The 12,523-nt window shown below is 34.8% G+C and overlaps 1 protein-coding gene across 2 annotated transcripts in view; it reads left to right on the forward strand.

Annotated features, from left to right (window-relative positions):
• Positions 1-12,523, forward strand: part of tmem9 (transmembrane protein 9) — a 40,791-nt gene that overhangs the window by 6,143 nt on the left and 22,125 nt on the right. For both annotated transcript variants that reach the window (XM_028797038.2, XM_051924664.1), the window contains exons 4-5: positions 4,114-4,222; positions 8,102-8,233. In XM_028797038.2, the coding sequence (XP_028652871.1) occupies positions 4,114-4,222; positions 8,102-8,233 (241 nt within the window). The remainder of the gene's footprint in view (positions 1-4,113; positions 4,223-8,101; positions 8,234-12,523) is intronic.

Genomic DNA, 12,523 nt, shown 5'->3' on the forward strand with positions numbered 1-12,523 from the left:
GTCTTCATCGTTTAGATGATTTTGAGTGTTCAGTTTAGGTTAATTTCCATCTCTCAGTGAAAAGCAAAATATTTTACTATTCAAAATAATGAGCACTGTGACCTTCGTTTTTGCTAGGTTATTAACCACACTATTTATTAAAATATATTTTGCTGAGGTATGCTGATAGTCATAACTTAATTTTTTTTTCTATAGAATGACTTACTAAATGATACCACTGCTTTATAAGGTTCCACTATTGCAGCTTTGCTATTTCCCACAGTTACTCTTACAACACTGCATTTATATACTGCATAATGCATATATTGTGCATTTTATATATACAGTACAGTCACGGCGCAAATTATTAAGAACACTTGTACACCTTTTTATCCATTCAATTATCTCATTAGCCAGTCATGTGGCAACAGCCAATGCAAAAAACATGCAGATAAATGTCAGGAACTTCAGAGATAGTGTTTACACCAATCACCAGAATGGGGAAAAAATGTGATCTCATTGATTATGACAGTGGCATGATTGCTGGTGCTAGACAGGCTTGTCTGAGTATTTCTGTAACTGCTGATCTCCTGGGATTTTCAAGCACAACAGTCTATAGAGTTTACTCAGAATGGTGTGACAAACAAAAAACATCTTGCAGATGGAAATGCCTTGTTGATGACAGTGGTCAGAGGAGAATGGCCAGACTGATTTGAGCTGACAAAAAGGATACAGTAACTCAGATAACCACTCCCTACAACTGTGGTGAGAAGAAGAAATCTCAGAATGCTCAACACGTTGAACTTTGAGGCAGAAGGGCTGCAGCAGCAGAAGAGCATGTTGGTTTCCAATCCTAACAACTAAGAACAAAAAGCTGAGTCTGAAGGATGTACAGGTTCACCAGCTGAAGATTGGAAAAACGTAACCTGGTCCAATGAATCTGTATTTCCGCTGAGGCACACAGATGTAAGGGTCAGAGTTTGGCACAATAGTATGATTCCAGGCACCCAACCAGCCTTGTGTCAACAGTCCAGGCTGTTCGTGGTGGTGTAATGGTCTGAGGACCATTTCTTCTTGGCATACTTTGGGTCCATTAATACCAATCAATCATTGCTTGAATGCCTGCCAAGGTCTGTTTGAATATTTGTTTCTGACCCTGTGCATTCCTTCATGGCTACAACTTCTAATGGCTATTTCAGCATGATAATCTACCATGTCATAAAGCAAAAGTCGTCTTATACTAGTTTCATGAATATTACAATAAACCCAGTGCTCTTTACTAGCCTTCCCAGTCATCAGAATCTGGAAGATGGTAGCATGAATGTGCAGCTGACAAATCTGCAGAAATTGTGCGATGCCTTCATGGAGCAGAATCTCAAAGGAATGTTTCCAGTGTCTTGTGGAATCCATGCCACAAACAATTGAGATAGTTTTGAGAATAAAAGGAGGCCAGTATTAGTATAGTGTTCCTAATAATTTGTTCAGTGAGTGAGTATATATATATATATATATAAAACAATTCTTTATATATAAATAATTGTTATATATATAATTTCCACATATTTCTGAGCTACTTAATATGTATGTGCGTTGTGTTTCAAGCAATTTTAAGAAATTTAAATAACTAATTAATAATTGTTTATGGTAGCAAAGAGACCTTTGTACTGCTGTTAAATATTTTTAAGACAGTGTAAATAAATAATAAATAAGAATAAATAATAAATACATTTATAGTTACAAGGTCCAACGGTCTAGCAAGATACAGCAGTAATCCTGATGTCTTGGTGGTCTCACAAGTGGCACTGGCTGATAAATCATGAAACTCTAAGTCCTGGTAGACAAACATCTTCTTAAAGATTTTGGTATGCATATAGTGTTTGCATTACACACACATCTGCGAGAATGACAGTGTGAGAGGGCACATGTGAATCAATTTTAAATGAATTATTTAACATTTATTTTAGATATGTTTTTATGTAATTTTCAGTGGCTTACTTCAAGAATAGGATATTGATGGCCTAATGGATTGAGATCAGTATGTCATAAATTTCTCATAAATCCCCATGCCAGCAGGTTTTGGTTGTTTTATAAACTGCTAATTTTGGACCATATGTTGGAGATTACTTCACATCCCTCATGTTTTCTGTATAGTGCACACTTGCCACAAAACACAGCCAGGAATGATAAAGTAGCATAAAACTAATGGAAGCAGATGTTTGACAAACTCAAATTGCTAAGCTGTGTGTTTTGGGTATTTCTTGCAGCATTCTAAGTACCAACAGCATAATTAGTATAAAAAATCAACTGCTTCATGATTTTCATTTAAATGGTGTGCATGAAAATCTCCGTGTTTCAGTTCTTTACAGCCTTGTGGTCATGTGTTTTTTTAGAAAACGAAGGAAGAAAATTATGAAGTAATGAAAAGTTATAGAAGGCTGTATATTTTGAGTACATTTGATGATGTCATTACAGCTGCTCAGGATATATAAAATTCCCCACCCAGTTTAATGTTACTTTAATATAAAAAGAAAAAAAAGATGAAATGCTGATGCTTTTATGACACAAATACTGTACAGTGAATATATACAGTATATACCGTTTTATTGGAGTAGTTTATTTTTTATTGCCATAACTGGAATGATATAGTACTTTTTGCATTACTCAACTACTCAATTCTCTTTATTGCCAGCAGTTTATTATGGTGTTCTCTTGCAACCGAGGTTAATGTTATTTTTGTTTACAAAGCATTTTTACATTGCATACTGTTAGACAAAAATATTCTTTTCCAAAAGTCTCAGATTAGAGATATTTTCACTGAGTTTTCTGATTGCAGTATATATTACTTCATTTGATTAGAAGGTATTTCTTTTTTAAAGATAAAAATACACAGTAACAAAGACTAATTAAATAATATTTTGAAGAATAGTATTAAATTTGATCCATAAAGATTATGATTTTATTCTGAAACTTTTGTAAATATTTGAGTATTTAAGTAAATAACATATTTAGGAAAAATTTGTTGGATTGTATATGCCCAATTTTAAAATAACATGTTTTTTGGTCAATATTTTTGACACTTTTGACACTTAGCAGTTGAGGGGGACAGTATTTGTCTTCTACATAGCCAAATCAAATGGAATTTTATTTTTAGAATAAGGCTTGTTGCATTCCATCATACCACCATGTTGTTGGGAAACCACACATGAACAATGAAAGAATGTGCAAATTTCATACAAAGACTTAATCCAATCACAAACTTAACGTGGGTCTCAAGAGCAGCAGGTTAGGTGCTGTCCCTAGTGTGTGCTTGGTGTGTGGGAGTGTGTGCCCTGTGGTGCCCTGCCTGGGATTTGTTCCTGCCTTGCGCCCTGTGTTGGCTGGCATTGGCTCCAGCAGACTCCCTTGACCCTGTGCTAGGATATAGCGAGTTGGGTAATGGATGGATGGATAATGATATACAGTATCTACCCAGTTTAACATGCATGATTAACTTCTATAATATACAGTATATCTGCTCATTGTAAACAGAAATTTTGTTTTAATGTTTAGAAAATGTTTTTGAAGCAAGCAAGTTGTGGAATTTTAAAGTACTTCTTTTTGACTAAAGGTCATAACAGACATTCTTTTAATTTTTTGAAAAAAATTTAACTTTTAGTATTTCAGTTTCTACTTTATAAATTGACAGGGAAATACACTGTTTAATCAGGATAACCATTTAATTGGATGAATAGGCCTTTTTCATTACAGGAAAAGAATGGCAAGTAATAGTAGCAACATTGGACACCACTGATTTTAATGTATGCTGTCAGAAAACATTTTAAATATAGTATTTCAGCTGCCCTCTGTCTGTAGGTCAAATTATATCAGCTAAACCTGGCTTTAATTCAGTTATTGTAAGTGAAAGGAGCACTCCTTATTGCATACATTTTAAAATAGGGGGTTTATACAGTGTTTGTAAAATAGTGTAGTATTTGTTTGTAAACATACCCAATAAAATGTTCAAATTCAATTGCCATTTGTCTGCTGCCCTAAATAGCCTGGCCTGGTTATGCTAAATGTTATTTGTAAACCTTTATTGATAAAATGAATAAGCAGATTTTGAATATGTTGGCTGGATTATTGTGTGTTCTGCAGCAATTGCCTACACGTGGTGGAGCCCATGCCTGTACCAGGAAATGACGTAGAAGCCTATTGCTTGCTGTGTGAATGCAAATATGAGGAAAGAAGCAGCACCACCATCAAGGTAACAGAGTCTCCTTGGTTCACTTAAATATCTATGGTGCACATTTCTCAAGTGAATAAATTAAATAATTACTTGAATTTAAAACAATCTGCACATTTAGATACTTTTTAATAATTGACTCAAATTGCTAATGCAGAATGCAGTTTTAAGTTATGTAGAAGAACAGTATACCTAATTACTTTGAGGTTTAAAGTTACACAGTGGATTCATTATGAGCATAGCAAACCAAAGTATATTTTTGTCAAATTCATTTGTTTGTTTATTATGTAAGACTGTAAATGATTGCTTTGTAAAATATTTTGTCATATTATCATATATAATAATGCTGACCCTTAGTTTATTTTTCACAGTTCATAATGCTTGCCAGAGAATGACAGATTTTGTTTTAAGTTTCTATGACACACATTTAAATTTAAAATTTTTGAGTGCTTTATTTTTTTACTGTCACTGTGCATACGGAAAGGAATGAATAATGAAGGAGCAACAAATCCAAAAGAAATGTTGGCTTCCTTGTAGTTCCTTCCTGAGGTGTTAGTTTCTTACACTGTAATGCTAGAAAACTTGTTCTGTTTCCCACAGTTGGACATCAATGCATGATATTTTCAGTCTCTTATTTTTTACTATTCTCCATTATTTTCCCATTTTATCATTACGCTACGTTTCTAGCAATACATCTTCAGATCATTTCCTGGCTGTAAACTCACTAAACTAAGTAGTGCAATCCATTTTATACACACACTTAGAAATCCTGTTACAAGTATGATCTGTTTCGTGAGTTATTTTAAAGGACTCAGAATAATCATCTCCTGTTTATTATCTTGTGAGTGTCCTAACCAATATTAAACCCACTGTTTTTAAAATAGCATGCACAGAATAACTGCATTATGTAGCCTGAGCTGTTACTTCTTCACTGGAACCTTTAATTATATCCAGTTTATTTGGCTCTAGGAATGTTTTAGAGATAGACCATTAACATACACAATTAGTGGCTCATGGTAATCCACAATGTTTATGGTTGAGTAAAATATAACACAAAAATGTAACCTAAATAATTGGTGCAAAGTGGTACCATACTCTTCCAGTTACTTTGAAAGTCAGCCACCATACAGTAAAAAAATTTTGGTACATTGCAAATGATCTGTTTGTTGAATGATAAACAAAAGTCAAATTCATCTTACAGCCCAGTTTAGTGCAAAAGAACTGTCAAAAATGAGAAATGTTCTGAGGCCCCTATCAGAAATAAAGGAGGATGGAAGCTCATGTAAGCTGGAAATCTCATCTATAAAAATATCAGCAAATTCCCCATCTGAGGGTAACTTTCTAAGGGGAATAAAGTGAGTGCATTTCAAGACCTGGGCTAACATACAGTGTTAACAGTTTAATAAATTGATGATAAAATTTGTGGTGATTGCCTCCAAGTCTCAACAAGAAGGAAGCACAGGATGCAGCAACCCTAAAAGAAACTGTTGAGCTGGTTTAGCCCTATTGCATACATTACATACCAGAACCAATTCTTGAAAATTTACAAACATATAAATATATCTCAATATTCATTTATGTTTGTTTGATAACAGGATAAGCAAACACCTTAGATAGTGTGCTCATTGTAAGATGTCTTTTCTAATTTTGGGTAGAACATATAGTTTTCCTTTGGGTGTTTTTTTTGGGTTATGTCTGTGGAGGCAATGGATTCAGGAATTTTTAGATATTAATTCACCAGGATTTGTAAAAATGGTGGCTGTTAAAAATTTCCCTGTGAAACATATAATATCTTTTTCCATAGTCAACGTTTTGGGTTTATATTGTCTTGGGAGAGAGTCATCTATACCATTCTTTTCACCCAGTCTATATGAAATGCCATATTTAAACCTATTGAAGAACAAGGTCCATGAAGCTTGCCCAGAATTAGCAGACTTCAAATAAACTAAATTTTTATGATCATGAATAGGAATTTGCTACTCTCCAGCTATTGACACTACTTTCACTTGATTGCTAAAATCTCACAATTTCCAATATCATAGCATTGCTTAATCAAAGTTAATTTTTGGTTGAAAACACACATGAATGAACATTCCCTCTGTGTGGGAATTTCTGTGACACATGGCTCCCTCCCAGACAAAACATTTACCCTGATCCAAGCTTTTCTATGATTTCCAAAAGATTATGACAACAACTTCATCTTTGTCAATAGTAATTCTAGTACAGGAATTCTCATAACCCCAAAATACTACTGAGATTTGTAAAACTCACATTTCTCTAATTTAATATATAGATTGTTATCACAAAGTTTTTGCAACACTTCTCATACATGAAACACATGCAAATCTAATCCATTTGAGACAATCTAAATGTCATTTATATAACCCATGGTATAGATTCCTAAAACAAGTGTATGGGGACATTATTGTGATTTGTAGAAAGTGCAGTGAAATTCTTACTTGCATATGCTAATCAGTATCCAATGCATTGCCACTCACTGGTGCCATGAGTAGTGAACATAACTACCTTACCTCGAAACAGCTGTCTTTGTTACCTGAAAATTTCAAAACATATTTGTCATTTTATGACTACAGTCTGATTCCGTCTCCTATAGAGACACCACAAGTATGAATTTAAATTTCATTACAAAAGCTGCCATTAACAAAATTTTGAAAGATTGCTGGAGCATTATCCTGTCCACATGGTATCACTCTGTACTCATGGTGCCAACATAAATGTTAAACACAATTTTCCATTAATCTCCTTTCTTTATGCGGATTAAGTTATGGACATTTTGAACATCAACCCTGGTGAGAACAGTAGATCCTGTGACCTGGTTTAACATGTTGACTGCCACAGTGAATACATGGAAAATTGTTCCTAATACCAATGTAAAATCAGGGTGTTATTCTAATAAATTTATTAAATGCATTTTGTTATTGAGCAAAAATTACAGTAAAAAAGTGTTTTCTGTATAAAAATCTTATTGAATTATCTTGTAGTTCCTGGAACAGAAAATTCTTTGTGCACAATAATAAATTTATTAAATGCATTTTGTTATTGAGCAAAAATTACAGTAAAAAAGTGTTTTCTGTATAAAAATCTTATTGAATTATCTTGTAGTTCCTGGAACAGAAAATTCTTTGTGCACATCAGCTCTTTGTGCACCTGTTGCCACCTGTTCAATAATGGCATTGTGCACACCAGCTGTACAATAACTTGGCTGGGCCTAACAAGTCAGATCTTGCAGATTCATTGCAGTTTAATGTCACTGTATCCATTTGAGTTTTGTAGTGATGAGACGCTAATCGGTGGGAAATCTATCCAATATTTACGTGTGTTACCCACGAATGTGCTCAGTCTGAAGATGGTTTTATGAGATAACTCATAGGTGGTGTCCGTCTATAGATCACCTGCTATAAGTTAGTTTGAATTTCAAAGTTAACGTGTTCATAGGGAGGAGATGAGTAGAAAGGGATAAGTGTTCTTAACCTTTACGAGGGTAGTAAAAATTTTTGGCTGAAATATACAACTTACTTTACATATTAAAAATTATTTTTTGTATTTTTTAAATTATTTAAATAGAATGATACAAAACCAGTGCTCCACAATATATGGATCAGCTGCAATATTTTCTATATTTTATAGAACTGAGAGGTCTAAAGCAAGGTTTTTGACTGTCCAACATGATCTCTCAAGATCAAATTTGGCATTGGTGACACTGGGTCACAATGACCTCTTCTATGTGGCTTTTGTAAGTGAAGTTTCTTAGGTGACACTTTATTTAGTGCTTAAAAATAAATTAATAAGCTGCTCGATGTACCATTTCATATGAGATGAGTGTGTTGTTGGATTTCTCCTTTTTCAATGCTTCCTTCTGTTGTTTCAATTTGATTTCAGGTAACAATAATCATATACCTGTCGGTGGTGGGGTCCTTGCTTCTGTACATGGCATTTTTATTAGTGATAGATCCTTTCATCCGGAAGCATGATTCCTACACTCAGCCCCTACAAAACGAGGAGGAGAATGAGGTATGCTTCAATATTAAAAAAATCATTGATTTATCCTTCACTTGTGTCCATCTAAAAGTGCTATTCTATTTTAGCACATACTACTGAATAGTAACAGTTAAAAAAGTATATGATTATGGCAGAGTGAGAAAACCCATGAAGGATTTGTGCCAGCCTTTCAGCTAAATAGTGACTCACTGATACCTTTAACTTCAAATGTGGCATAGGAGAGTGAGGATTTAATTTCATTTTTAAGCTACTCTTACCTTTGCAAAGCTCTAAGTAGGATCAATGTTTGATTTTTAAAGTTTTAATGGAAAAATAATCTTATAGTACATTTCCATCCATCCATTATCTAACCCGCTATATCCTAACAACAGGGTCACGGGGGTCTGCTGGAGCCAATCCCAGCTAACACAGTGCACAAGGTAGGAAACAAACCCTGGGCAGGGTGCCAGCCCAACGCGGTATAGTACATTTCAAATGTGCAAAAGGTTTAGAATTTAAAATATTCTTTTTAACACAGACAGGTTTAGTACATGTACAGCAGTCAATGGCAGTTTGTGTCTCATTGAGTACAGAATTTCATTCTTCTGTACATTAAGTGTTTATTATCTGTCAAAGCCAATTTCATCACTTTAATTTTAAACTGAAGGATTAAACTTTACTTTTAGACAAAAGTACTATTGAAATGTTTCATAACGGGGCGGCACAGTGGCGCAGTGGGTAGCGCTGCTGCCTCGCAGTTGGGAGACCTGGGGACCCGGGTTCGCTTCCCGGGTCCTCCCTGCGTGGAGTTTGCATGTTCTCCCCGTGTCTGCGTGCGTTTCCTCCGGGCGCTCCGGTTTCCTCCCACAGTCCAAAGACATGCTGGTTAGGTGGATTGGCGATTCTAAATTGGCCCTAGTGTGTGCTTGGTGTGTGGGTGTGTTTGTGTGTGTGTCCTGTGGTGGGTTGGCACCCTGCCCAGGATTGGTTCCTGCCTTGTGCCCTGTGTTGGCTGGGATTGGCTCCAGCAGACCCCCGTGACCCTGTAGTTAGGATTCAGCGGGTTGGAAAATGGATGGATGTTTCATAATGTTTTATTATTGCAGTTACTTTACATTGTTAAAAAAGCAAGCATTTGTCAGATATGGCTAATCATTTTCAAGAAAATCAAGTGATACTTGATGGGTTTTTAAATTCCTAGTTAAACTTTTTAGCTTTTTTCAGTAAAATGTAAAGTAGCAGAAATCAGAGTAGTTTATACTATAACCCATAGTGTGCAAAAATCTTTACTTCCTGGAATGTTGATTCATGGGTCTTGAGGGTAGTTGGGGTCCAAAGGAATATGTTAACTTCCATAATAAGGGGTTAGGATATCCAGCAGAGAAAATGTATGCTTCTTTAAGGTAATTTTACTTTGATCATAATTTCTTACCATTTATGCATAGCTGCATTGTTTGTTTTTTGAATATGCTTTGCAAAGTTGCAGTGCCCTTAAGATACAATTGGGGTGGTTTCTAATGTCTTGCCTGTTTGTGCCCATTCCTCAGAAATTCTGTCATGGTGGTTTCATCACCATTGACAACTCAGAATACTATAGTGCAATGTAGAAAGAGTGGCTTTAGTGAACTTTTCAGTAAGTGGTCTTATTTAAATATACATACGTATTTTACAAGATATGTACTCTTTGGGTTGGATCTGTGTAAAGCTGGGTGGTCTTGTTTCAAGAAAAGACAATTTGGACTGTAGAGGAAAGGTAACATTTTCTGGTAATGCTGAGGCGTACAGGTTAAGAGATGAAGATATATAATTTGCAGAAACTGTAGTATTGTGGCAGGTTCAAGAGGACAGCACTGACCACCTAAGTAACCTTTGGAGATAACAGTGAGGAACTGTATCCTTTACTTACTGTGAAGTCAAATTTAGTACAATATATTTTCATATTTATATTAAGTTCATATTTTGAAAAATAGATGAAAGAAAATCCATTGATATTCTATCTTGAGATTTTAATTCAGGGTCATAGAAAACTAATGCTTATCCCAACATCACTGGGAGTCACATGAAGATGCTTTCCATGTTTGAAAAAACTTCAATATGTGCTTTCTTGAAATAAACAGCAAAAAATTTAATTCACTAGTATACAATTTGTTTTTTTATATAATAAATGCCTAAACATTTCTGACTAAACTTGGTGACATATGAAGTATTGTGCAAGCTGTTTCTTAAATATTAACAATTGTGTCAAAGAAGGAATATATCGTCCATCCATCCATCCATCCATCCATTCTCTTCCGCTTATTCAAGGTCAGGTTGCGGGGGCAGCAGCTTGAGCAGAGATGCCCAAACTTTCCTCTCCCTGGCCACTTCTTCTAGCTCGTCCCGAGTCGAGGTCAGCAGTGCACCATCCCCACTGCACACTGCTAGTCTAGATCTTTTTTTTTTATTAAGAATTACTTTTCCATTCATCCAACGTTTATGTTTTCTTAAATTTGTAGAACAAAAAATGTATTATAAAAGAAGGGCATTAAACAAAACACTGATTATGCCAAGTAATAGTATTATTATTTTGGTGGTAAAAATATGAAGGTTGTTTCGGGCTACACATTGTTTGTTTTTCAAACTCTTTTTGACTTTATACAATGTATAGACATGCATGATAGTCTGTCATTTACACAAGAAATACAAATTAAAAATCCCCTTATGGGCAAGAAATATGGGCAAGAAAACTACTGAGGCCTCATTAAGCTCTGTATTGGCTCAAAGCCTTATCTCTTTGCAAGATTTACATTTAGACTTTGCAATAATAAATTGTAATCTAAGTACAAAATTAAGTTTTTCCTTTCTACAGTCTCTTGCCTTTGGGTTACAGCTGGATGTGTAAGGCAAGATCTGACTAGCCCTTCTAAAAAGAATATAATTCAACTTTTAATTTCAACCAATAAAATATGTACAGTATTGTGTATAGATACTTTCATCATGCTCCCTTGCATTTTTAAATTACTCGTAGCTCTGCTGTTGTCTCTAATATTGAAAGATTTCTTCAATACAGGGCTGCTTTCAGATGGCCATTCACTTAAAGAAACAATCTGACTATGAAAAATGATATGCGGTATAAGTTGATGTCCTTACATATAGGAACCTATTATTGCTTTTTTAAGAACATCAAAAGGTCAGTCATTCATCAGTCAAACATCACAGTGAAATTTGAGATATATCCAACTCTTTGTTTAGGCAGAAGTAGAGACCGTCAGCAACAATCTGCTTAGGAGGCACTGTGACATACAGTAGATCACACCAGGCCTGCCCATAGCATGTTTGTATTGACTGGGTGAGCAAATCTGAAGAATACTTAGTTTTATTTTAGGTTTTCCACTGTGTTGTTTTTATAGACACTCTTTTACATCCTTGCAAGATGGTGCAAAAGGAAAAAGGAGAAGTTTATAATGTTAATGTTGTTCAGTTTACCTGGAAGTGAAATAAGGTCAGTGTGTATGATTAAGTTTGCCGTAGTCCACAAATTGACAAAACAGTGAGCTCAATAAATGAAAAAAAGAAATGATTCAAAAAAATAGTGTATGTCCATGAAATATATGAACAGTATTTCCATACGTATTTTAAGGGCCTCTGAATATTTCGTGCAATCTTGATAGTCACATCCAAGTATAGTTGTTACTAATTATTTAAAATGTATTCAAATTTTAGCAATTCTGGTATGATTTTACAAAATGCTTTGTAAACTTTTTTATTTAATAAATAATTTCTCTTTTGGAAAAGGCATACACTTAGTTAATCCTTCGGAACCATTGTTATATATTTTGGAATAGGTAGAATTGTAAATCACAAGCAGCAGGCATAACATTTTACAAATACAATACTTTTAACAAGTTTAAAATGGAGAAAAAAGTAAATTTGTATTGTTGTGACAAGTCACTGATTTATAACAGAAAAATCGTTACAGCTTCAAAATATCAGCTTAGCTTTAGTGATATGTTAAAATCCTACAAGCTCTGAATGTTTGATTGATGCAGCAGAATACTGAGCTGATGTGAATGGTGTATTATCAAGGGATGAGTGTGACACATTCGTTATTGATTGGTATACTTTTGCACGTTACCATTAACATACACCCGGAGATCCTGTTCACACAATTACGTATGAGTGATGCCTAACTTACAGTCTCTCTGTAGTATTCCACAGATAATCCCATTCATGTACTATAAGTATGAATAAGTGATGCCTACAATGCCTGTCACTCCTCAGTACCCTACTTAGGGACTCACTAACGCTGGGACGAACAAAGTGCAGGTGTCCTGAGACACACGA

The sequence above is a fragment of the Erpetoichthys calabaricus genome, chromosome 3, assembly GCF_900747795.2.
Source record: "Erpetoichthys calabaricus chromosome 3, fErpCal1.3, whole genome shotgun sequence".
Taxonomy (NCBI): domain Eukaryota; kingdom Metazoa; phylum Chordata; class Cladistia; order Polypteriformes; family Polypteridae; genus Erpetoichthys; species Erpetoichthys calabaricus.